At 53.2% G+C, this 24,638-nt stretch overlaps 6 protein-coding genes across 7 annotated transcripts; 3 read left to right on the top strand and 3 right to left on the bottom strand.

Annotated features, from left to right (window-relative positions):
• LOC121594528 (inhibin beta chain) lies at positions 1 to 2,964 on the bottom strand. 2 transcript variants are annotated; one of them, XM_041917885.1, is made up of 3 exons: positions 2,703 to 2,964; positions 1,868 to 2,139; positions 1 to 969 (listed from the first exon to the last, which is right to left on the bottom strand). In XM_041917885.1, the coding sequence occupies exons 1-3, from the start codon at positions 2,794 to 2,796 to the stop codon at positions 136 to 138; spliced, it is 1,200 nt and encodes a 399-aa protein (XP_041773819.1). In that variant the 5' UTR covers positions 2,797 to 2,964; the 3' UTR covers positions 1 to 135. The 2 variants fall into 2 exon arrangements, with proteins under 2 accessions (XP_041773819.1, XP_041773830.1); XM_041917896.1 differs by having other exon boundaries at positions 2,394 to 2,740.
• LOC121589509 lies at positions 2,819 to 4,003 on the top strand. The gene is made up of 4 exons (XM_041908481.1): positions 2,819 to 2,827; positions 2,925 to 3,354; positions 3,437 to 3,599; positions 3,682 to 4,003. Exons 1-4 carry the CDS (start codon positions 2,819 to 2,821, stop codon positions 3,965 to 3,967), a joined length of 888 nt encoding a protein of 295 aa, XP_041764415.1. The 3' UTR covers positions 3,968 to 4,003.
• Positions 4,004 to 7,941: 3,938 nt separating this feature from the next.
• Positions 7,942 to 10,359, top strand: LOC121596883 (chondroadherin-like). The gene is made up of 4 exons (XM_041922238.1): positions 7,942 to 8,132; positions 8,217 to 9,012; positions 9,099 to 9,268; positions 9,331 to 10,359. Exons 1-4 carry the CDS (start codon positions 8,115 to 8,117, stop codon positions 9,832 to 9,834), a joined length of 1,488 nt encoding a protein of 495 aa, XP_041778172.1. The 5' UTR covers positions 7,942 to 8,114; the 3' UTR covers positions 9,835 to 10,359.
• Positions 10,360 to 12,354: 1,995 nt separating this feature from the next.
• On the top strand, positions 12,355 to 14,410 carry LOC121597048 (E3 ubiquitin-protein ligase Hakai). The gene is made up of 3 exons (XM_041922517.1): positions 12,355 to 12,573; positions 12,659 to 13,931; positions 14,019 to 14,410. Exons 2-3 carry the CDS (start codon positions 12,866 to 12,868, stop codon positions 14,207 to 14,209), a joined length of 1,257 nt encoding a protein of 418 aa, XP_041778451.1. The 5' UTR covers positions 12,355 to 12,573; positions 12,659 to 12,865; the 3' UTR covers positions 14,210 to 14,410.
• A 427-nt stretch (positions 14,411 to 14,837) lies between these two features.
• LOC121591399 (probable phosphomevalonate kinase) lies at positions 14,838 to 15,772 on the bottom strand. The gene is made up of 2 exons (XM_041911864.1): positions 15,545 to 15,772; positions 14,838 to 15,467 (listed from the first exon to the last, which is right to left on the bottom strand). The coding sequence occupies exons 1-2, from the start codon at positions 15,640 to 15,642 to the stop codon at positions 14,987 to 14,989; spliced, it is 579 nt and encodes a 192-aa protein (XP_041767798.1). The 5' UTR covers positions 15,643 to 15,772; the 3' UTR covers positions 14,838 to 14,986.
• A 1,872-nt stretch (positions 15,773 to 17,644) lies between these two features.
• LOC121593346 (regulator of nonsense transcripts 2) lies at positions 17,645 to 22,245 on the bottom strand. The gene is made up of 2 exons (XM_041915618.1): positions 18,419 to 22,245; positions 17,645 to 18,349 (listed from the first exon to the last, which is right to left on the bottom strand). The coding sequence occupies exons 1-2, from the start codon at positions 21,938 to 21,940 to the stop codon at positions 18,023 to 18,025; spliced, it is 3,849 nt and encodes a 1,282-aa protein (XP_041771552.1). The 5' UTR covers positions 21,941 to 22,245; the 3' UTR covers positions 17,645 to 18,022.
• Between the last annotated feature and the right edge of the window lie 2,393 nt (positions 22,246 to 24,638).

Genomic DNA, 24,638 nt, shown 5'->3' with positions numbered 1-24,638 from the left:
TCCTTACTTAGCCGGCCGATGCGTGGCTTTATCCATAAGTTTATTGTGTATTGCTTTATCGTAAGCTCTCATTAAAAAAAGAAAGAAAAAAAACCTGCTGCTGCTAATCTCTAGCGAGATACGCCTCCGCCCACTTCACGGGCAGCCGCACTCCTCCACGATCATCTTCGCCAGATCCTGCTTGATGATGCGCCCGTCCGGTCCGTAAAAGATCAGCGACATGGGCGAGTACTTGACCGGCGCACAGCACTGATGAATCCCGGCCAATCCAGCGCCCCCGCCCGCTCCCCCACCGCCCCCGCCGCCCGCCTTGTGATGCATCTTGCCGAGCCCCCGGTTCCCGGCGCCGCCCTGCCGCCGGTACTGGTCGATCACGTAATGGTACTCGGAGCTGAACCGGTCCGCCAGATGGCAGCTGCCCTTGCAGTAGTTCGCGTAGTACCCGTGCGGTCTTATAATCCAGTCGTCCCACTTGAGCGCCTTAAAGTCGACGTAGAACTTTTGCTTGCAGCACTGCTCGTTCGGCGCCCCTGTACAGTCGAGGGCGCGGCGCCGCAACCGGCGGACCTGCGTCGTCGCCAGGCTGACGAACAGGTGCGGCCGGTTGTAGTCGTCGTCCGTGCCCTCGCCGTACGCGACCTTGCGCTCCTGGCTCTTCGGATGCTTCGCCTTCACCACTGACCGGGGCGCACCGTCCATCATCAGCACCGGCTTCTGCTTCCGGCTGCTGCCGTACAGCCCGACCCGGGCGAGGTGCGCCAGATGGTGGTGGTTGGCCGCGTGCTCGAAGATGTGCACCCGGATCTTGTTGCCGCAGCCGGAACAGTCGACGAACAGCTTCAGGCTGTCGTTGCGCTTCTCGCCGTGCCACTGGCGGACCGCGTTGGTCAGATCGATCTGCTGCCAGCCGAGCCCGGTTTCGAGCGGGATCGTGTGCTTCGCTATCATTTCCGTGTGCTTCGAGAACTCCTGCGATAGGGAAAACATTAATTACTCCGTAAGATCTTATTTTGGAGCAGCGTATACGTGTTACGTATTATCATTTATCCGATCCTGCGTTCCTATTTCTACCTACATCGGTCCACATCCATATTGGATGATGGTCAGCGCATAGTCAAGAATTTTGGTAGATTTGGATAGGATCTTTTTTTTTTTTTTTGAACCTATCAGGTGTGCCCCAGAGAAGACCACTATGTCCTGTACTGCTCATTATACTCACAAAGGATTGTATCATCATTCTTGCTGATATGTCCTGCACCTCCGACAGATTGTTTCAGTGGATCTCATAGTTTTGGGACACTTTATTGACTCTTTCTTCCGGGAAATTAACTTTACGAGATGAAAATTAGGGTCTATAGCATACTGTTTGCCTAATTCCAATAGGAATTCGCAGTGACCCGGATCAGCCTACGGAATCCCGTAGATTCAATTTCCCAACAGTTTACATTCCTTAAGAAAGAATCTAGGAAGTGCCCCACCACACCAGAAAAAAACCCTGTATACAGACGACATTAAACTATACATCCCAGCATCTTCTTGGACGGATTATCGCTCATTCCCAACTTGTCTGGATGCATTCTTCCCATTGAATGCCTCTATCTCCTACTAGATGTGCTCTCCTTTGGTCGTAAGTTGCATAACCTTCTTAGTGCTTGTTGCTTCAGCTAAAAATGACGTCTTTGAAAGTCTGGAGTAACCAGGATTGTCATTTGTTTATCCAGGGCTCTATTTGCCTTCCTTTCCATTCCCGCCCGAAAATCCTTATTATAGTATGTCCTTCAAATTTTAACCTCATTCTTATATGCAAAGCTCCATCTAGAATATGATCTCTAGTACCACCACGAAACGCCCAACCATCGTTACCCACCTCCTCCTTGCTCATCGTTTCCGCCGGCTTGGATCCGTTGATGATGCGAAACACCCACAGCACGAGCACCTTGTTGCCGCCGTGGATGTTCCAGTGGCTGTCCGTGCCGGCCATACTGCCACTCCCCTTGTTCGCCTTGCTCTTCGGCTTCAGCTTCAGCTCCAGCCGGATCCAGAGGGTCGCATTGTACACCCGCATCGTACCATCCATCGAGGACGGTATCGAGTTGAGCGAGGGAAAGGTAAAGAACTGATGGCCGGGAATGGTTTCGCCTTTGGAGAGTAAATGGTTCAGTTAGGCTGTGCGGGGAGGGGTGGCGCTGGGTTTAGCTTATCTTCTAAACGTGGGTTCAAAATTGTGCTGCGCGGGAGCCCGCCTCCGGACCTCACTCAGACATATCACTCGCATATGGAAAACGGATGCCATTTACATACGCAGGGGGTTTGCTCGGAAAGTTTGGAATATCGTGTGCACAGTTTCCCATCCCCCCCCCCCCCCAGTGCAAACCCCCAAAACCCACAATTACCTCCCCTCTCCCTCTCCCCGGGGTCCAGAGTCCAGGTGTGCATTCCAGGTCGGCGTTCCGCGTCCGCTTATCAAAAAGCTGAAAGGCTCAAAGCATATGTTTTGCAAAAAGGTAAATCCTCAGCGCACCGCTGGGTGTGGTAGTGTGTACGCCCCGATGGGTGTATGTGTTCTACCGCAAATACCATCTACGTTCCGGTGGTGTACGTCATCCATCAAGCGCACGGAGATAGCTATCGACTGTTGCGATAAGCAGTGTGTCTCCCTGTGCGCAGCACCAACTGCAACTTCTGTCTCGTCAGTTACTCACCATCCGTCGAGCCGAGCCGGACGACCTGACACGCCACGACCATGCTGACGACGTTCGCCGGTACGCTGAGCTGCCCGGTCGCCACCGGCCACATCTTTCACGTGCGGGCCAAATCGATGGACGACGCGGAAAGGTAAGGTTGAAAGCCCGCAGCACGCACGCAAACACTAAACGGCGCCCCACTAACACCACGATCAAACACACCTGACAGGGTCGAGGTAGGCTTTCAGACGGACAAAACGGCCGACGCGGACGCGCTGCTGCACCTGTCGGTGCGGTACGAGGGCCAGCGGATCGTGCGCACGGCCCGGCTCGGCGGCCAGTGGCAGCCGGCGGCCGACGACGTGCCGGCTGAGGAGGGGGCCACCGCCAAGGTGCTGCAGCGGCTCGTGCCCGGCAAGGTGTTCACGCTGTACGTGCTGGTGGGCGACCAGCAGTTCCACGTTGCGCTCGGCGGCACCCCGGTCGGGACGTACCCGATCCGGGGGCCGCTCGCCGACATCAAGGCGATCGCGATCACGCGCGACGTGCACCAGGTGCTGTCCGTCGACCATCGGCAGTCGTTTCCGGTGCCGTATCCGGCGCTGCAGGGCGACGACGGTACCGCCTACTACTTCTCCAACGACGTCCCGAAACCGTTCCTGCCCGGTAGGTTAGCTCCGGCTCCTATTGGAGCACCTGCGTGCCACCTGCAATCAAACAGCAAACGTTTCTTAAACCACACCAACCAACAGGCCACATCATCATCCTGACCGCCATCCCGTACGGCAATCCGCGCGGCGGCTTCATCCTGAAGTTCAACGAGAACGGCAGCAAGCGGCAGGCACTGCACTTCAATCCCCGCTTCGATCCGCACTACGTGGTCGTGCGGAATTCGCACGCGTCCGACGCGCTCGAGTGAGTCGCCCCGCATCGCCCCACGGGAGAGGAACAGTGCTGTGATTTTCTGGATCCTTTTTTTTTTTTTTCACCCCCGCAGCTTCCGGCAGGAGGAACGGTCCGGCGGCTTCCCCTTCATCATCGACCAGCAGTTCAAGCTGGCGATCGGGCTGGCGGAGCAGGAGTTCCGGTTCGCCATCAACGGGAGCAGGTTCGAGACGTACGCGTACAGGGCGCCCCGCCAGCTGGACGTGCTGAACGGCTTCCGCATCGAGTGTACCGGCGGGCTGCAGCTGGAGGTGACCGCCGTCGACCATTACTACTCGGGCGTCCCGAGCTGTGCCGGCTTCGAGGAGTACTCCGACCCGGACGTCGACATCATGTAGTGTGGGGGGGGGGGGGGGAGGGATCCTTTTTTTTTTTTTGTTCAGCAGGGAGTAAACGCTTCCGGCCACGTCGTGGCCAATGGGCCTGAAAAGTAACTGACTGTCGGACTGCATTTTTTCTTTCTTTTTGTTACACCGCCAGACTCACACGCACACACAGACACGCTTCTCTAAGCATGCGCTCCACAACGTCCCGGCGCCTCGGGGACAGGACTGTGTGCGCGTACGTCATGCACCAGATGCACATAAAGAGGGGCAAAGTGATTGAAAATATAGCGCAGCATATCCGACAAACAAGTTCGTTATCTTACTTCTAGCGCTTGGTAGGTGAGCTTGTGCTCCGCAAGATAAAAGCGAAATTGTATCCCCAGAGCGATATTCCAGCTGAACAATAAAGCATGGGCATATTTGCGGGTAAAAGTGCGTTTTGTTGTGGTTCTATCGGATATATGCGGTAACATTGTTTTCCTGAGTAGAGAAGATTGCGTTCCACAGGTTCCGGGACAGGTGCAGATACAGTTCCACGAGCGGAATACAATGGAGAGCAGTGGCAGGTTCAGGAAGCGTCATGTTCAGCGTTCCAGGGTCGGGTTTGGGGTATTAGTTCCACGTTCGATTTGGGTTCTGTATCAATTCCAGCAACAGTAAGGATACAGTATCAGATACTGGGCTGGTATAGGTTTAGGAACAATTCTGGATCAGATATGGAATCTATGTCAGTTACATCGCCCGTATCAGTTCAGAATCAGATTTATATCAGATCAGAGCGTTATGGGTTCGGTATTATTTCCAGAACCGGTATGGATTCAATATCAATTCCCACAACTGTATGAGTTCAGGATCTGTTCCAGGACCACTATGAGTTCGAGATCCGACCCAGGACTGGCATAGGTTCAGGATCATTTCCTCTAACGATATGAGATCTATATTAGTTCCAGCGCTGCTACTGGTACAGGATCTGTTCCTGGTCTATTATGGATTCGGGATCAGTTACAGTACCGGTATGAATGCAATATCAGTTCCAAGACCGGTATGGGTTTAACATTTCCAGGACAGATATGGGTGCAATATAAGTTCCAGGTCCGTTATAAGTTCTGAATCAGATCAATATTAGATCTAGCTATGTGCTCTCCGGAGCGCAACCCACGACTCCGATCCGACTCCGATTATTATTAGTCAGACTCCGACACCATCAAAATGGAATCACTAGATTCGCCCGGAGTCGGCCAGAGCCACCCAAAGTCGTCCAGAGTCGTTCGGAGTCGTTCGGAGTCGTCCAAAGTCGTCTGGATCCGTTCGGAGTCGTTTTGAGGCACTTCGTATATAGGACTTTGTGTCGAAGACCTACTCCGGACGACTCCGCACGACTCCGAACGACTCCGGACGACTCCGGATAATGCAGCGCGGACCTACCTTCCGGAGTCGATTCCAAATTTATCGGAGTCGGATCAAAGTCGACTCCGGATTTTTGCTTACTTTACCCATCACTAATTAGATCAGACCGTTATGAGTTCAATATCGTTTCCAGGACCGGTATGGTTTCAGCACCAGTTCCTTCACCTGTACAGGTTCGAGATCAATTCCCGCACCTTTATGAGTTCCGGATCAGTTCCCGCGCCTTTACGAGTTCAGGATCAGTTCCAGGATCTATATAGGTTCAGGATCAGTTTTGGAACCGGTATGGGTTCTATATTAGTTCCAGCACCAATACGAGTAGAGGATCAGTTCCAAGACCGATACGGGTTCGGAATCAGTTCCAGGACCGGTTTAGGTTCAGTAATAGTTCCAGGACAGATATGGATTCAATATCAGCTCCTGGATCGGTATGGACCCATCATCAGTTCTAGCACCTGTATAGGTTTGAGATCAATTCCCGCACCTTAAAGAGTTCAGAATGAGTTCCACTATAAGTTCGGTTTAGGTTAAATAACAATTCCAGAACAGATATAGGTTAAATATCAGTTCCAGATCCGTAATGATTTCCTGAACCTATATCAGTTCCAGGACCGGTATGGACTCAGGATCAGTTCCAGCTCCTGTATAGGTTCGAGATCAAATTCTGCACCTTTATGAATTCAGAATCAGTTCCACTATAAGTTCGGGATAACATCCAACACTGGAACTGGTCCTGCACCGATATCAGTTCCACAACCGCTATAGAAGCTATATTTGATCCAGAACCAGTATGAGTACAGGATCAGTTACTGGACCGTTATGTCTCAAGACCGAAATAGGTTCAATACCAGTGCCTGGACCGGTATAAATACAATATAAGTTCTAGGACCGATATGGGTTCAATGCCAGGTCCGGTATTTCTTCAGTATCAGTTTAAGTGCCAGCATCGATTCCAGCATGTGTATAAGTTCTAGATCAAATGCTGCACCAGTACGAGTTCAGGTTCAGTTCCCGGACCGTTGTGGGCTTTATACCAGTTCCAGGACCTGTATGGATACAGGCACGTTATGACGAACGACGTAAATCCATTTGTCGCACATGGTTTTTGCGTTGCGGTAGTTACACAAAAATCCAGTATTGCATATGTTTTCTTATAAGAACGAACGGTTTAAACAATTCCAGCACCTGTGAATGGGTTTGAAGTCACTTTCAGTAGCGGTATGAGTTTAGTATCAGTTCTAGGACTGGAATAGGCATCTGTATGTGTTCGAGCGTTGTTCCAAAAACCGTTATAATTTCGTAAGACGAAACATTCACACTGCTTCCGTTGGCACCTCCAGACGGTCATGCTCTTAATAAGTTCTCATTCTTTTGCAAAAAAAAAAAAAAAAAAATCGCGCAGCAATATCGGTTCCAGGCTGCACATACAACACACGCAACTCTTGCGAGCCATGCTGCCTAAAAGTAAACTATGATAGGGCTGAGCAAAAAAAAAACAAAGCCATAAAAGTCATGTAGCAAATATGTTCCACACTTTTCCTAATAAAAACGTATACACACACGCACCATCGCTCAGCAAAGCCAGCATCAGGCAGCATGTGCACCGCGCTCTAACTGCAACTAGCTCCCACAATAAGTGCATTTTTCAGAACCGTTCAGAACGCACTCTGCACAACACCAAACATACCGGCATGTGGATCGTACGGTAGCATATTGCTGTGCAAATAGCATGTAGCAATTGGTTCCCCAAAAAGAACAAACACATACACAAAAACCGTCCCTAATGCACGACCAACGAGGGCTGGCAGGCGACGATCGAGCGTGTTATCGAACATGGAATATGCTGAATGCTGCACGCACGTTGTTCTAGACATTACATCAAACGAACAAAAATATATTGTCGCCCAGGTTTTTATCGCACTGCGAGCGCGGCAAAGTTCTATGCTAGCATGTGCAATGAAGTTGGTTGGTAGCAAAAAGTCATGTAGCACATTGGTTCCGAGACTGCGTTTGAACCAGAACGAAAGCAGCAGCAGCACCAGAACGCCCAGTGCCCAGTTTTAGCGAACCTGCAGGACAACATTATGCCACAAGCATGCTGCAGCATGCCTTGGTCGAATAGTTGGCTTAGCTAAATGAATGTCGTGTAGCAGATTCGTTCCAGCCGTTGCATAAAACAAACACCCAAACCCTTAGCTAATTACGGTGCCACTGGGAGCCGAGCACTGTATCGCACTGCAAGGAAGGCTCCCATTCGCACGCTCCCAGAACCTGCGGTCCTATTTGTTCTTACACACGCACGCAACGCACAACAGCCCCAACGACAGTGGAGCAGCGCCAGGCGAACTGCCCACTGTGCACATGTGTAACGCGTACGAGCGAGCATGCGGTTGGTGTGCGCAAAATATCATGTTGCCCGATTTGTTCCGGCGCAAGAGACGAAACGCACACTTCGCCCCGGGGCTGCCTTCCCCGGCGAATCGATGCCCGAAACGGCCGAGCATGGGCGAGCGCGAGCGCGATAAGATAAATGCAGCGTCGGCTGCGCGATAAGAGCATTCCCGGAGGCCAGCTCATGCATCTGATACCAGCGGAACTGTTTGGAGGGTGAGCGATGGGGAAGCAATAGGGGACACAGGTGCTGCAAACCATGGTGAAGCGAAGGGTTTATGTGCTCCGCGTTTAAATAGCACTGCCAGCGGCAACCACGGCAGTAGTATTGGTTTGCATCGCGCCCGAGGGAGCACATACGATGAGAGCATCAAGAATCGTAAGTCACCTTTCCGCGTCTGTGTGTGTGTGTGTGGTTAATGCTTGTATCTTTTTCTATCAACCCCACCCCCCCCCCCGGCAGATAATAATATTGCTGGCGAGCTTCGGTGCGGTCGCGCCGGAGCAGTACGAGGACGCGGCGACGCTCTGCGACAGGTGCGCGTGCGTGATCGCGAACCGGACCAGGGCGGTGCACGGGTACGACCTGCTGGACTGCTCGCGCAAGGGGCTGACGCACATGATCGGGGGCTGGCCGGCCCGGTTCGACACTGCCGAGCCGGAGCGCGAGATCGTCCTGTCGCTGTCCGGGAACAACCTCACCCGGCTGGAGCAGCTGCCCGCGACCAACACGACGCTGGTGTTCAGCTGCCGCCACTGCAACCTGGCCAGCGTGGCGGGCGGGCTGTTCCTCGACACCGCCAACGTGCTGCGGGTCGACCTCAGCCACAACCGGCTGACGGGCGATGCGCTTACGGCGGCGGTGTTCCGCGGCCAGTACGTCGGCGAGGACAGCGCGCTGCTGCTGCAGCTGGACGAGCTCGATCTGGGCGCGAACGCGATCGGCCACCTGGAGGAGGACGCGTTCGAGCACATCGTGAGCCTGCGGGAGCTGTCCCTTGCCCGCAACCCGCTCGGCAAGCTGGCGGGCGGTACGGCGCGCGCCCTCGCCCAGCTCGTCAACCTGGAGCATCTCGACCTGTCGTACGCCGAGCTGACCGAGCTGGACGAGAGCGTGTTCGGCGGGATGCGGTCGCTCCACGAGCTCGACCTGCGGGGCAACCGGCTGGGCGCGGTACCGGAGGCGCTCTATCCGCTCGCCGCGCTGCACACGCTCAATCTGGCGGAAAACCCGATCGAGGTGCTGAGCTTCGCCCAGCGTGAGTAGCAAACCTGGTGTGGGCATTTTTTTTTTTTTTTTTTGGTGGACCAATTTGAGCGTGTTCTCTTCTTCTCTGTGTGGCAGCACTCGACTATCTGTTTGAGCTGAACGTGAGCAGCATGCCGTTGCTGCACACCGTCGAGGTGGACTCGTTTGCGCACGTGCGCATGCTGCGCACGCTGCTCGCGCGCAACAACACGCCGCTGGAGGTGTTCGACATGACCATACTGCACCATCTGACCGATCTGCGCGAGGTACGCTTGCTCCTCCAACCTAACCTGCAAACAATCACTCTAAAAACTATTCTATTTCGCAGCTCGACCTGTCGCAGTCGATGCTGAAGCATCTGCACCCACCGAACGGCAGTGTGGCCCTGCCGCCCGCCGCCTACCTGAACGTGCTCGAGATACTGCTGCTGCACGAGAACCCGTGGCACTGCGACTGTGCGCTGCAGAAGGTGCTCCGCTACATCCACTTCTTCTCCCACTCGGACTACGAGGACGAGGACGATACGCGCTGCGAAACGCCCCACTTGCTGGCCGCGATGCACCTGGTCGACCTGTACTACATCGACGTGTGCGACCAGCCGGAGGAGGGCCCGGCCGGGCCGATGTACGAGAAGCCGGCCTTCCTGCGCCCGGGCGCCATCTTTCTCTCGCTGCTGTCGGTCGGCATCGTCGTCGGGCTCGGCATCATCATCGGGCTGGTGATCGTGTGTCTCAAGCGCCGGCTGGCGGCCCAGGGGCTCGGCTTTACCTCCGCGCCGGTCCGCTACACCTCGGTGCGCGAAAGCACCACGTCCACCGTTTTTCAGCCGTAGAGCGTGGTGCCTTGTGGACTGTGAGTGGGCGGGGAAAAGGGGGGGAGGCTGCAAAACGTTCCTTACACTAGGGCTGATAGAGTAAACCGCGGTTTAAAATCAACATTCAACATTTAAGCTAGTTTAGTGCGTAGTGTCGTTTTAGTAAATAGTACATATCGCATCGTAGGGCAATGGTAGTGAAGTTGTTTGGGATCTGGGGGAGACATTTTCTAGACAAAACTGCCGTGAGGTCAGTGGTTAGGGCAATTACCTCGCGCTGAAGTGGACCAGAAACAAGGACAGGATGTGCCGGACGGTGGATGTGCCTCGCCAGCTGATCGCCCCAACACTTCACTGCCGCCGACATAACCTATAAGTTACTGCCAGCGTCTCGCACCAGGCATTCGAATCATTTGCACTTTTAGGGTAGTTTTTTTTTAAATCTAACCTTTTTTGCATTAATTTTAATCATTCTCCAATTTTAATTCACAATTTTAACGTCTAATTTAAAATAAAAATGTGAAAAAAAAGTTGTACAACACAGCCACCGCGTTGTAAACAAAACCACAATTCCACCAAAATGTAAACAGCGGGTAAATCGCTTTCGCACTGACAGGCGCAGCGAGCTGTCAATGCTGTTTACATTGCTTCGCACCGTCAACAGTGGCAGGTGAGGTCAGTGATGGTGGGTCACGGGCCCATATTAACCGTAGAGTTGGCAACCAGATTTACACACGTAAGTTGGCAACCGGCATACCCGGGTGTTCCACTCGTTTTGATGCAAAAAATTAACGCTTTTCATAGGTAAACAATGCTTTCTATATTTTAATGCTGTAAGCAAGTAATGCCGACCACATATTCTCTTCTATTTCATTTATTCATTAGGTTTTTTCATTTTATTATAAAAATAACGGTCAAATTGAAATTTGGAATCGCTTGAATTTGACTCGAAAATAAGCACAATACGAAAAGAGGAAGAAGAGAAACGTCATTCTCCACACAAAATGTATGGAATACCCGGGTATGCTGGTTGCCAACCCGGGTTTACCACGTAAAGTTTAAAAAAATCAAAATAAAATACTTACAGGCTGTTTAAAATTACAACTTTTGCACCAAAAAATCATAACTTAAAAGTTGGGAGGCTACGAAAAATTTCAGGTCAATAAAAGCAATGAATCAAAAGTTATTGCAGTTCGAAGTTGAAAAAAATACCCGGGTATCCGGTTGCCAACTTAAAGGTTAACCCTGCCACTGGCAAGCGAAAAAACATCATAGCCCGCGATTTTCGAGGCATGTAACTTTTGAACGAAACAGTAATGGAACGCTGTTTATCCGGGCTCATCGGGACTGGACGTTGCCCGGATATTTGAATAAGGCCACAAATACACGACGCGCGTATAACAATCCAGCCATAGAAATGAAATGTCATTCGAACGCGCTACCGCGGATACGCAGAGATGCTCTTGCTGGATATCTCTGCGGAACTGTTATACGCGTTTGAACGCGCCCGCGGAAACGCGCGTCGTGTATTTGCGGCCTAATGCTTCAAAAATCGCGGGCTTCAACACTTCAGTAATATAGTGGAGCAACGTTTATCCGGGTACCTTTTATCCGGCTGTCCGTTTATCCGTGCTGTTGATAAATGACAGTTCAATACAAAAGTGACATTGCGTTACCAGGAAGATATTTGAGAAAAAAAAGGTTATCAGAGTACATTGTCATAACAAAAACCACTATAATTCATCTCAAATTTCAAATATTCTCATTGAAAAACATTAATTTAATAAAAACTTGCTTATTTGTATAAAAAAATAAGATAAATTTCACACAAATATCAAGAATTTGTGATTAAATATATTCTTTGACTCATTATCCGTGTTATTCGCATATCCGGGTGAGGTCAAGTCCCGAAGAGCCCAGATAAACGGCGCTCCACTGTACTTCAATATTCAACTACGCGGTCCACCTGCTGTCAAACCCATGTACAAACTGTCAACAGCTACTTTTTTGAGCTGTCATATCCATAGTTTTTTCAGCAGGTGGATATCCGTGGCTGGAAAATTCCGGTCCGTGTATTTTCGGCCTAAGAAAATTGCTAATTACTGATTTAAAAAAATGTATCTTATGTTTTAATAAAAACTACCCTGTTGTTATTAGCTACATGGTTTTTCAATAAAGAATTTTTTAAAATAGCCATGCATTAGATTGTTTTTGTAATCCTAATGTTCTGTGATAACCGTTTTTTTTAAATATCCTCCTCAGAACACATTGTCACCTTTGTATTGCACTGTCATTGCTTACCAGCACGAATAAACGGCGCTCCACGAACTGCATAAATGTTACCGGAAAAGTATGTATGCCTCTAGTAACAATAAATATTTGAATTTTTGTTTTAGGGCTTGCTGCTGCCAAATCTCGACCAAACGCAAGATGACCAAACCGATTTTGTCGAATATTTACAGACCTTGGTGGCGAACCCTGTATATCCTGTTGGGTTTCACAAATGTCAAACCTACATCTTTTTCGCAACCACCGCCAACAGCTGCCAAACAGGTCGCCGTGAGCCAACCCGGCTCCTGCAGGGTTCGAGCGTGCGTGTAACCACCGAAGAAAGCTTGGCAAGAAAGAAAGAAAGAAAAAAAAAGCGTCACGAAATTATATGCCCTCAACCATACAGCAAAAGAAAAACATAAACACGGAATTAAACGCGACAGACACCGAAACGGCAAAGCGTTTGCCCCTGCAATCAACCGGTCGGTAAGTGGCCTGCCTAGCCGCGGTGAACCGCCCGCCGCCATGTGTGCGGCTAATTTGTTTACGTTTTGTTGTTTTTGCTCCGTAGGATCAGAGTGAGGTGGTTTGATTTTGGTGAAGAAGAACACCTTTGGATACGGGATCCGCCACACCATGCATCGCAAGTAGTGGCAACCAGGTCGGTAGTGAGGAAGGAGAGCGAGAGAGAGAGAGAGCAATCGTGGGCGGTTCAATACGCGGACGAATAGTGGAAGAGAGAGAGAGAGTGAACCACAAACCGCACTAAAAGCACATCATGGATTCAGACGACGGTGGCAGCGGTACGAAGCGATCGGGCCGGGGCCGGGGCCGCACCAGAGGCACACGCGGTAGGGGCAGAGGGCGGGGCCGCGGCCGCGGCAAGAAGGCGACGCGCGTCATCTCCTCGGACGAGGAGGAGGAGGTGGCCAGCCCCGAGCCGGAGAAGGAGAATGGGGCCGTGCCGGCGGTGGCGGAAAAGCCAGCGCCGACCCCGTCCGGCAAGCGGCGCAGCGTCGAGCACGAGCCGATCAAGGAGCTGGGCGGGCCGCAGCCGCCCCAGGTGCTGCCCGCACCGGCCGAACCGGACCCGGAGCCCGGTGCGCTGCTGCCCGCCCCGACCAGCGCGCCGCTCATCATCGACATGGAGGCGGACATTTCCCAGCTGGAGGCGCCCACCTTCACCACGATCAGCCGGGGGCCGCCCGAGCCGATGCTGCGGCTGAACTGGAACCACAAGGTGAACCTGATCGGCGAGAAGGTGCTCAACCCGATGATCTACTGCTGCGACCAGTGCGACAACCCGATCCTGATCTACGGCCGCATGATACCGTGCAAGCACGTGTTCTGTCTGCGGTGCGCCCGCTCCGACACGCTCAAGGTGTGCCCGCGCTGCAAGGAGAAGGTGGTGCGGGTGGAGCAGACCCGCCTCGGCACGGTGTTCATGTGCACGCACGGCGGCACCCGGTACGGCAACACGGGCTGCCGGCGCACCTACCTGTCGCAGCGGGACCTGCAGGCCCACATCAACCACCGGCACGTGACGAACGCGGGGCACGCGGCGGCAGCGGCGGCGGCGTCGGCGGCCCCGCCCGCCCAGCAACCGGTGCAGCCGCTGGTCATACCGCCGGCGGTCGCCCACCCGCCCGTCCCGGTCCAGCCGATGGAGCTGTCGCCGATGAGCAAGCTGCTGTCGGAGAAGGTGAACGCGGGCGGGGTGGCGCCGCTGCGCAAAAACTCCTGCGAGCAGCTCAACTCGCCCCGGGCCGGCATGATGCGGCAGGGCGAGCTCGGCGACGGCTACTACTACGGCAGCTCCGGCTCGTACGCGTCCAGCCATTCGGGTAGCGTGCGCGACCTTCTATTTGCATTGCGTTGAAATTTAACGTTCCTTTTCTTTTTCTTTTTTTTTTTTTGTTCATTCATTGCAGCTGCGAACCAGCACATGCACATGTCGATCGGCGTGCCCCAGCAGTCGCCCGTGCAGCAGCATCTGTCCCGCACCGGCTACTCGCCGTACGGGCATCAAACGTCCTCGCCGCAGCAGCAACCGTCGTCCAGCGCGTCCTCCACCCTCTCGTCGTCCCTGTGGAGCCAATCCACCAGCCAGTACTATCGCTAGACGCGTACTGGCTCAGGAGAGGCTGAACTAAAAAAAAAAAAATACGGTACAACGGCAACAGGAGCAGCGGAACACACAAGAACAAGATATGCCCCCCGAACGGAAGTGAATAATTTTTATTATTTTTTATTTTTTATTATTTTTTTTTTGCAAACAGAATAAGTATGATTTAGAATAAAGTGTACGCATGTCTCAAACATAGGATTAACTTAGTACTGTGCTGAAGGAAGGGGATGATGGGGGGGGGGGGGGGGTAAACATACATTAACTTATAATATAAAGCGCCGAACTGCCCACAGCATTAGCAGAAGCAGCACTAGCACGTATTTTCTTATAAGTTCTGAAAGCGATTCTAACACGTTTCCGAACTCTGTCGTTCGTACGCACGGGGAGGCGTGTTGTTTGCGCAAACATTTTAAATCAAAAGCGACTATCGAGATGCTTTAGCACCGGTTTTATTTTTTCAAATTTAAATTGAATTCGTTTGTACTTGCTCGCCACATGTAGCGATGATTTTCTTTAACCCGGGCTACCTGATAGAATGTGATTTCCTTTAATTTTTCAAATGCGTAGGGGTTCTTTTTTCAGTTTAGGATGGAATTAGGAGAAAAAGAAAAAAATAGCGCACTTCTTTTTTTAATATTTTATTACAAAAAAACCCAACACCTACCCACCAACGCCTTAAAACAGATTAACAGATAAATGGAATAAATAAAAAAAATGTTTCTTATGTTTAAACCACACCCTCCCCCGCCCACGTATTTGTGCTCTCAGTTCTCAGCATTCGACCAGCTGCACCAGCCGGTCGAGCAGCTCGCCCACCCCGTCCGGGCGCTCGTTCGTCAGCACCAAATCCCACCCGGCGTACCCGTCGAGATCGCACTCCGATTGGACGTCGTCGACGCCCGCCTGAAACTGCCAGCCGCGCCCGTGCCGGACCTGCTCGCTCGCCTCGATCCGCACGGTGCGCAGGCGGGTCTCGGGCCCGTACGCCTCGCGGAAGTAGCGCACATCGGTCCGGCGCCGCACGTCGCTCACGATGCAGATCGGCCGGTCGATGGTGGCGCAGGCGGCGCGACAAAACACACCGTAGTCCTCCTGCCGGCGCCCGTCGCTCCACTCGATCATCTGCCGCCGGTACCGCTCCTTGTACGCACCGTCGCTGAGCAGCGCGGCCAAATCCAGGCCCATCGCTTCCGCCCAGTGCCGCTTGATCGGTTCCGAGATCCGGACGATCTGGGCCCGGTCCGTGCCGAGCCTGGCCCGAAAAAGCGAGCAAAGAAAAAAAAGGTTAAAAAGCGACCAAGCGAGAAAGAGCGCGCCGTTTGCGTATACCGTTGCAGGAGCGCGTCGGCGAGAAAATCCTTGCCACATTTACGCTTGCCACTGAGCAGCAGCAGGACGCGGGGCACGCCGTCCGGCACGTTGGCCATCGATTTGTGGGCGAATTGGGCACTAAAGGGGGAGGGAGGGTGGAGGATTCGGTTGTTGATTGTTGTTGTGCTTGAGCGTCGGACACTTGTGGAGCTTTCGCTTGCGGTAAACACTTGGAAATACGGGGGAAAGCGTTTCGATTTAGTGATGTGCTCTTTGGAGCGCACCCACGACTCGGATCCGACTCCGGCTGTAGTTAGTCCGATTCCGACTAGTTCTGCCCAGAGTCGGAGTCGTCCGGAGTCGTTCGTAATCGTCAAGAGTCCAGAGTTTTCTGGTTCGATTCCGAATAGTAGGTCCGGAATCAGTTTCCGAAATCGGCTCTGGATCAGCTCCGAAATCAGAATCGACTTCGAAATTAGAGTCGGCTGCGGCATCTCCATAAGAATAAGCTTTTGGATCCAATGGTGCTACGTATTGATAGCCGCGAAGAATCCAAATTTCTTTGTAAACAATCCATTCTCATGGAGATTCCCGGGCTGATTTCGCTTCTGAAACTTCTTATTTTAATACATGAACTGATTCTCATTCCGAGGCTAATTCCAATTTTGAAGTCAATTCTGATAACGTTTCCGGAACAGATTGCGATTTCCAGATCGATTCCGATTCCATAGCGATTCTGTAGCCAACTCCAAAATCGGCTCCGGTGTCAACTCCGAAATCGGCTCCCGGGGAAATTCTAGAATCAATTCCGGAATCGGCTCCGGAATCGGCTCCGGAATCGGAATCGATTATATCATCAGCTCGGAGTCGCCTGGAGTCGTTCGGAGTCGTTCGTAATCGCCCGAGGTCGTCCAGAATCAGGCGTTCGGAGTCGGAGTCGTCCGGGGTCGCCGCAGTCGCCCGGAGTCGTCGGCAGTCGTCCGGAGTCGTTGGAGTCGCGAGGAGTACCTGGAGTCACTTGGAGTCGTCCAGAGTCGATCGGACTCACATTCGTCTGAAGTCGTCCGTAGTCGTCTGCAGTCATTCAGAGTCGTCCGTAGTCATTCGGAGTCGTTCGGAATCGCCCAGAGTCGTCTAGAATCGGCCGGAGTCACCCAGAGTTGCCCGGAGTCGTCCGTAGTCGTCTATAGTCGCCCGTAGTCACCCGGAGTTGTTCTGAGTCGAAGTCGTTCGAAGTCGTTCGGAATCGCCCGGAGTCGTACACAGATGTCCAGAGTCGCCTGGAGTTATCCGGAGTCACACGGAGTCGTTCAGAATCGTCTGTAGTGGTCCGGAGTTGTTCGGAGTCGTTCGGAATCGCCCAGAGTCGTCCAGAGTCGCCCGGAGTTGTGCAGACTCACAGTCGTCTGGAGGCGTCCGCAGTCGCCCAGAGTTGTTTGGGGTCGGAATCGTCGGGAGTCGGCCTTCGATACAAAGCACTCCCAACTCCGGCCGACTCCGACGGCTCCTAACCGACCTCGGACAACTCTGAACGTCTCCGGATAATGCTGGACTGACCTACCTTACGGAGTCGAATCCAAAATTATCGGAGTCGGATCGGAGTCCATCTTCACCCATCACTAAGTTTCGATGCGCTGTCACCTGTTCTGACAGTTCCATTGTGGTCGTGCGTGGAACACACACGCTCATTTTACCGCGAGGAATAAGGCTGAAGCATTCTTTTATATAGCCAATTTATTGCTTGACAACGTTTCGTCCCTCCACAAAGTCGAGATGAATGAGCAGAATGAGCTGAAGTGATTGCATTCAAAACTAGCGCCTTAACATGCTGTGTCCGATAAGCAATACTATTTTAAGTGTAAGCTAATTTAAGAAACTTATTTAAATTGTAAGCGAACAAAACTGGCTGTTTTTTTTTATGAAATCTCAGTCGATACATCCCCGGCACAGAACACGTTCAAACGGACCGTTGCATTGCTCGTTGGAGCTGAAGCGTTTCAAACTCTCTCTCTCTCTCTCTCTCTCTCTCTCTCTCTCTCTCTCTCTCTCTCTCTCTCTCTCTCTCTCTCTCTCTCTCTCTTTCTTTCTCTATCTCTCTCTTTCTGTTCTCAATCTGTGCTCATGGCAGTTCAGTGCTACCGGCACCGAACATGGCTGGCCAGTTTATTCACAAAAAGGGGTTTACACTTTGCATGCCAACCGTTCAGCTCATCCCAGTGTCCCATTCAACAAAACTCTCGACTGCAAACTGCGAACGAATGGGAGAGGGTTTTGCTTGTTTGTTTGTTTTTTGCTTTTTAACAATTTTGCTTCTCCCGGCGCAAGCACACAACACGAATGCGTACGTACGTCCTTCTCCTGCTTGCACACCGGCAAAGGGCCATGGTCGCTCCTACCGTCACGTGTGTGCCTTTAGGCCCCCCCCCCCCCCCCCCTTTTGGGGCGCGGGAAGGCCACCGAACCGGTCCTGTTTTCCACCGCGTGCTTGTCGCGTGCTCAGTGAAAGATCGCATCGATGTCGGGCACACCCTTCGGGTGCTTGAACTTGGCCTGCTTGAGCGGCCGCATCCGCAGCGGGTCGGCGAGCCGGGTCGGCTGGTTGAGCGACTCCTGGTAGTCCTCCTCCTCCAGCCGCTCGGAGATGTTGAGCGTCAGCCGCTTGACGCTGTCCTTCTCCTCCTGCAGCTTGCGCTCCTGCTCGCGTATGTACTGCGCGAGCGGGCTGTCCTCGGGCGCTTCGAACTTCCTGTACGTCTGCTGCTTGCCCTTGCTCCTGATCATGAGCGCGAACGGCACGGTGTCCGGCTTCACGTTCGTCGGTTCCTATGGTGAAACAGGGTGTTTAATTACATTTGCAATAGTGTTTCGATACAATTTTCCAACGAGGCCTACCTGCAGCTGGTCGTACGTTTTCTTCGTATCGTTCCGGAACGTGATCGGTATCGGCACGTGCTTCGGGTTCACCTTGGCCGCGTCCTTCGCCCGCTGCTGGCAGTACTCGGCCGCCATCCGCTCGAACTCGCGCTCGAACTCGAGATCCTCCGGCTGCTTCTGCGCCACCGGCCGCTCCTCCTCCTCCTCCTCCTCCTCCTGCTCCTCGTCCTGCAGGGCCCGCTCGTCCTCCTCATCGTACTCCCGGTCCTCCTCCTCCTCCTCCTCCTCCTCTTCCTCCTCCTCGTCGTCCTCCTCGTCGTCGTCCTCATCGTCGTCCTCCTCGTCCTCCTCGTCGTCGCCGTCGGTCGCACCGCCGGCCGCCGGCGAGGGCGTGCCCGCCCCGTCCTCCTCCTCGCCCGGCCGCGCCCGGGCGTCGTCCTCCGTACCGTCGTCCGACTGCAGCGAGCAGGTCTCCTCCCGGTCGGACGAGTCGGGCGCGTCGCTCACCGTGCGCTGGGCCGCCGACCCCTCCTGCGCTGCCCGCTCGAGCGCGTCGCCCGGCAGCAGCTTCTGGCGCAGCTCCTCGACCGCCTCCTTCGCCTGCTCGAAGCTCCCGTACAGCTTCAGCTTCGGCCGCAGGCTCTTCAAGCACTCCCGGTACATGTGGTCCATCAGGATCGGAAAGAGGTCCTTCACGCTCGGCCGCGTCGGCCCGGAGACGGCGGGCAGCGGCGCACCCGTCTCACTGTTGCTGTTGCTGCTGCCGGCAGGTGGTTGCTGGGCGGTCCCACCGGCCGGCGGTACCGTCGTGCTGCCGGCAAAGTATGGGTGCGACTTTTTGTACCAGTAGTACTGCTGGAAAAACACGAGAAAGTAGTCGAGCCGGCGCCGGTTTTCGCCCGTCGTAAAGTACTGGCCGCACGTGTCGAGCAGCACGCAGGCCAGCTTCAGCCGGAACAGCGACTCGGGCGGATCGACCAGCGACGGTGGGCCGTCGTGCGTCAGCGTCACGCCGAACGAGATGATCGAGTAGAGCGTGTTGAGGATGTTGTCCGCATCGACCAGCTGGTAGTTGTACAGCTCGCCGAGATACTTGACCATCGCGACCCGCCGCTGGGCCAGCTTGTTGTCGTGTATCTCCAGCCCGGCCCGGATGTCCTCCAGCACGGTGTCGATGACGTGCAGGACCGCCCGCTCCTGGTAGGAGTGCAGCCCGGCCAGCAGGTCGGCCAGGCTGCGTATCAGATGGTAGCGGATGTTGTACGCCCGCGACAGACACCGGACGGCGTACGCGAACGTCCCCTCGTCGTCCCAGCCGAGCCGGCGCAGCAGCTTGATCATCTTGTCCACGTTCGACTTGTCCAGCTCGCGGCAGATCAGCTGCCGGACGTAGGTGTGCACCAGCGGGCGCTCCTTCCGCGCCACCCGCAGCCCCTCCGGCCGCTTCACCAGGTAGTACACGTTCTCCACCTGCTGCACGTGCCGGTCGAGCATGGTCGTGTTCATCTTCAGCCGCATCATCTGCTCGAGGAACGCGTTCGTGCGCATCCGGCTGTCCGGGCAGTTGTACAGGTAGACGCCGCACACCTCCAGAAACGCGCACGTCATCTCGACGTTGTGGTGCTGGAAGCTGTGCAGCAGGCAGCGCAGACAGTACAGCGCCTCCAGCTTCTTGTAGATGCCGAACTTGACCAGCTCGCCGATGTACCGCACCACCTTGATCTTCGTCTCGATGTTGATCTGGTCCTTCTTCTTCAGGTGGTACTTGAAGTCGATCTTGAGCATCTGGCACAGCTCGTGGGCGACGTCCGGCGACACCAGGTCGACGATCGCGACGAACCGCGCGTACATCGGCAGCAGGTCGAGCCGGGTCCGCTGCACCCCGAACAGCACCTTCACCAGCCGGCGCCGCTTGCTCTTGGTGTTCAGGTTGAGCAGGAAGTCGATCGCGGCGTTGTCGATCAGCTCGCGGTTCACGCAGTTCTGCAGGTTCTGCACGAACTGCTCGAAGTAGCGCCGGTTGCCCTGGTTGCTCGGCGTGCCGCCGCTGGCCGCTCCGCCACTGCCGGCCGCCCCCGTCCCCCCGTCCCCCGGGTCGGCGGTCGAGGCGGCATCGTCGTCCTCGAGCAGGCAGCTGGCCGCCGACTCGAGCTCGCCCAGATCGCCGTACAGCTCCGGCAGCTCCATGTCGAGCGTTTCCTCCGTGATGGGCGGCCCGGCCGCACTCATGTCTGGATCGAGCGCCCCCTCACTGTCCTCCTCGTTGTCCGACTGCTGTTGTTGCTGCTGCTGCTGCGCCGTCTGACTTCCCTTCCCCTGCTGCTGCTGCTGCTGCTGCTGCTGCTGCTGTCCCGCCGGCTGCTGTTGCCTTTTGTCGCAGTAGTTGGGCAGAAACTGGCGCAAGTCGGGCAGATCGACGTAGAACGACTTCGTCTCCTCGTCCCGCCACGGGTCGAGAGTGCCGAACTGCAGCTCCTCGCCGGCCCGCCCGTCCAGCACCGCGCCCTCGATGCCGCCCGGCGTGCCCGGCTCGAGCAGCTCCTCCAGCTCGGGCATCGGCTCGCCGAGCAGATCGGCGAGCGTGCCGGTCGACGCGTGCAGCTTCTCGTACGACGCCTGCAGCTGGGCGAGCTGTTCGCGCTTTTCCGCCGTCACCTCGCCCTTCGACTGCAGCATCTTGCGGCGCGACTTCTCCGCCAGCTGCAGCTGCTTGTGCTCGGTGCGCAAATGCTCCGCCAGCGACTGGTAGTAGTCGCGCAGCAGATTGCGCAGGTTGCCCTGCCGGTCGGGCGGCAGCAGGGGCGAGACGGGCATCGGCACGCCGTACTTCTTCGCCAGTGCGGTCATGCGGCTCGGCACCAGCCCGGCGTACTCGTCGCCGCAGTGCTTGCAGAAGGACAGCACGATCGACAGGTTGACGTGCTCCTCCTTGTCCTGCGCGATCAGCCCGGTGAGGCAGGCGCCGAGCAGCGGCAGCCCGGTCTTGTTCGGAAAGATGCCGACGCTGATCAGCTCGGCGTAGAAGCGCAGGTCGACCCGCATCTTGCTCGGGTTCGGCACCTTCTCGCCCGGCTTGATCGGCAGCAGCCGCTGCCAGTTCTCGAGCAGCGTCGGCCCGAACTCGGCGTAGTGCCGGTGCAGATAGTTGCACAGCGTCAGCACCGCGCCGATGTCGCTCATCTTCAGCTTCGCCTCGACCAGGGCCGCGCTCACCTCCGAGATGTACTTGGTCAGGTTCAGCCCGGACACGTCCTGCATCAGCGACGGCAGCTGCTGGGCGGTGAACTGCTTCAGCCGCTTCACGAACGCGGTGTTCTTCTTCAGGCTCGAGTCGTACCGGAAGAAGTCCTCCTCGGCGGGCCGGTCCGGCGACTGGTTCTGCTGCCGCTCCAGCGCCTTCTGCTGGTAGCGCTCCTGCAGCCCGGCCACGAACGCGGCCAGCTCGGCCCGCTCGGCCTCCTCGTCCGGCGCGTCGGCCGGCCGCTCGTCTGCGGCCGGGGGCGCCGGCTCGCCGCCACCCTCCGCGTCACCGTTCGCCATCCGCGGTTGGCCTGGCCTAGTCGGCACGGATTGCTGCGATGTCTGTCAGCAAACGCAACTCCCCTGCTTCTTCACACCGGGCAGGTTGATCGACGTCGGCGGTTGTTGATGGCTGTTGATGGGCGGGCACGTGAGCACGGTGCTGCGGGCCACTCTTCCATTAACCTAGCAAATAAAATTAACTGCACGAGCTTTACGTGCTTCAAAACATTCGTAGCAAACGTATTATCGTGTGCTCGTTGCGGACGGCAAATTTTGACTCACAGCAAACAACGATGCACGGTTAGCACGCGGTCTGGCAATGGTCGTGCGTGCGACACGCGCGACAACGTGCATGAAGCAAACCTGTGTCGCTCCCACAATCGTAGTCTTTCGCTCTTTCGCTTCTTGGAGGGCTTCTCCGTCAAACTATGACTGAAATTTAAAAAAAAAAGCACAAAATGAGCTTATTTTGTGCATCAATCGAAAGATTCAGCCAGTGAAGCCATCGATTACCACATTTCAGGGCCCTGTCTGTATTTCGTCGCATGCGATTTTATTATTTATCAAACTAATTTATGATTTGATAATTTTAATAGTTTAACTAGGTTTTTGAGGTTGTTTCTTCGAAACGTCACACAAATAATTTGACAGATAACATCGGATGCGGCGTCCGACGAAATAAAAAAAATTGATTCCACCGTACGACGAAATCGCACGTTCGACGTTATCTGTCAATTTCCATATAAAATTTTGACATGCCTTCTGATAAAATCGCATCCAATGGAGCACAGACACGGGCCTAAGAGATGAAACGGTCTTTGGTGGAACCATAAAGCTTTTTAACAAGCACACGGTACTTTTTGGAATTTTGCGGCTTATTAGTACTATCTGTAGGGTTGACGGTGGCACTTCAAGGCTTTTTAAGAATGTGGACCTAACTTGGTGGAACTTTCCCTACCAGCATTAAACGGCTTTGAAGGCATTCAGAAGGCATTTAAGGCCTTAGTCGCCTTAGAAGGCGAATAAAGATTTCAACCGAAACTTTCACGGCTGTAACGGGTTCTCTTCGAAATCTTTCAACTTTTTGATTCAAGGAGAACAGATAGCTTGCCGCCATCTTAGCTTGTTTATGTACTGAATTTGCACCTGTACCAATGTAACTGCCAAATAGAGCAGTAATAACGCTTTTGGTTCCGAATCGAGAAAGCGTGTGTTCAAATCCAGATTTTTATGATCTTTTTTCTGCGTTTATTTCTTTTTAAATTAATTTTTCTTACTATAATTACTTTAAACAAAATTTATGTGAAGCGAAATTAAAATAATACCTTTAAAAAAAAATAATTACACTATGTTCACCGTTCATTATCAGGATGGGAGAAATATCCCAAGTGCCACAAATCCACTAAACGACCACTAAACGGCTTCTAAACGACTCAAGTTCTCTACCTAAACGGAATATAGAAAGACTTCGTTTAGCAGACGCCAAACGACTCATGCATTCTAAAAATAGCAAAAAAGCTGGTGGCGCTATCTGTTGGTGGGATACCCCAACCAGTTAAGCTTCATCGCTTGGAGGAGAGCTTTCTCATTTCCTCTGTACTGTTGTATGGTTTCGCATTGAAGTTATGCATCGCTAGAACTAGAACGGCGATACGATTGTTTAAATACTAAACTCCAACGGAAACCACCAGCACTGAAGCAAGTGAGATTTGAGCAATGGTCATTGGTGTTGATACCCACGTATCTAACCACACGACCATTTATATAGATTTTTGCTCAGAAAGTTAGAAGGCTATATAGGTCATAATAAAATGCAACTTGTCGAAACACATTGCAAGAAAAGGATAGCAATATAATGATGAGTTGTAATACGCCATCTATTTATCAAACCAATGAAGCTGTGGAGCTTTCATTTTTTTTCTATGGATATTCAATTTTCCAGTCGTTTAAGCTTAATCTGTGGCGCTTGGGATGTATCTCATTTTTCCTTTTATTTTAGTTATCGAAATGAGTTTGATATATTATCACCTTTCAATGAGTTGGTCTTTAACAACCGAATAATGTAGACCATCTTAATAAAGTGAAATAGCTCAGAGCTTAACGCAAGAGAACATAACACGTAAATCGTGCTATCGAATCTCACGCTCATATCTGGGAACACTACAACAGTGCAGTGCTGAAGACGCTTGTAAGGTTTTCTTTTGACAGTTGCAATTTCAAATTTCAAATTAAAAGCGAAATTTTTCATTGACATATTTCAAAGGCATTTAATTACTGCTAAATGCACTGCTGATCGCCTTCTATTCGCCGGCGATTACAAGGCGATTAGAAGGCATTTAACGGAAATTTGCGGGTAGGGTTATAGCTTTTCAATGTATGACATCGGTACGAGGTGGCCCTTATTAAAGTGTCAAAGACTGGTGCCGTCAATCATCTCGATGCTGCTGCCCAAGCTAGTTAAGTTAATTGAAGGAGGAATATTGAGTGAAGTGATTGTGATTGTACAGTAAATTGTGTGACATTTTGTATAATTCATGAATATTAAGGATTAAAAAAAAAACATATACACAAACAAAACAAATCCTGTTCATCGATGACGCTTGCTTGAAAATAAAACACAAAGAAAAATAATCCCCGGCACCGTAGCATAAGGAAGCTGCATACCCAAATAGCCTGAATTGCTTAAGCAGCTCATTTTGGCACGCTGAAGATCGCT

Source organism: Anopheles merus, chromosome X (assembly GCF_017562075.2).
Source record: "Anopheles merus strain MAF chromosome X, AmerM5.1, whole genome shotgun sequence".
NCBI lineage: Eukaryota > Metazoa > Arthropoda > Insecta > Diptera > Culicidae > Anopheles > Anopheles merus.
Note: the sequence above shows the minus strand (reverse complement) of the source record. Positions and strands in the feature narration are given on the sequence as shown.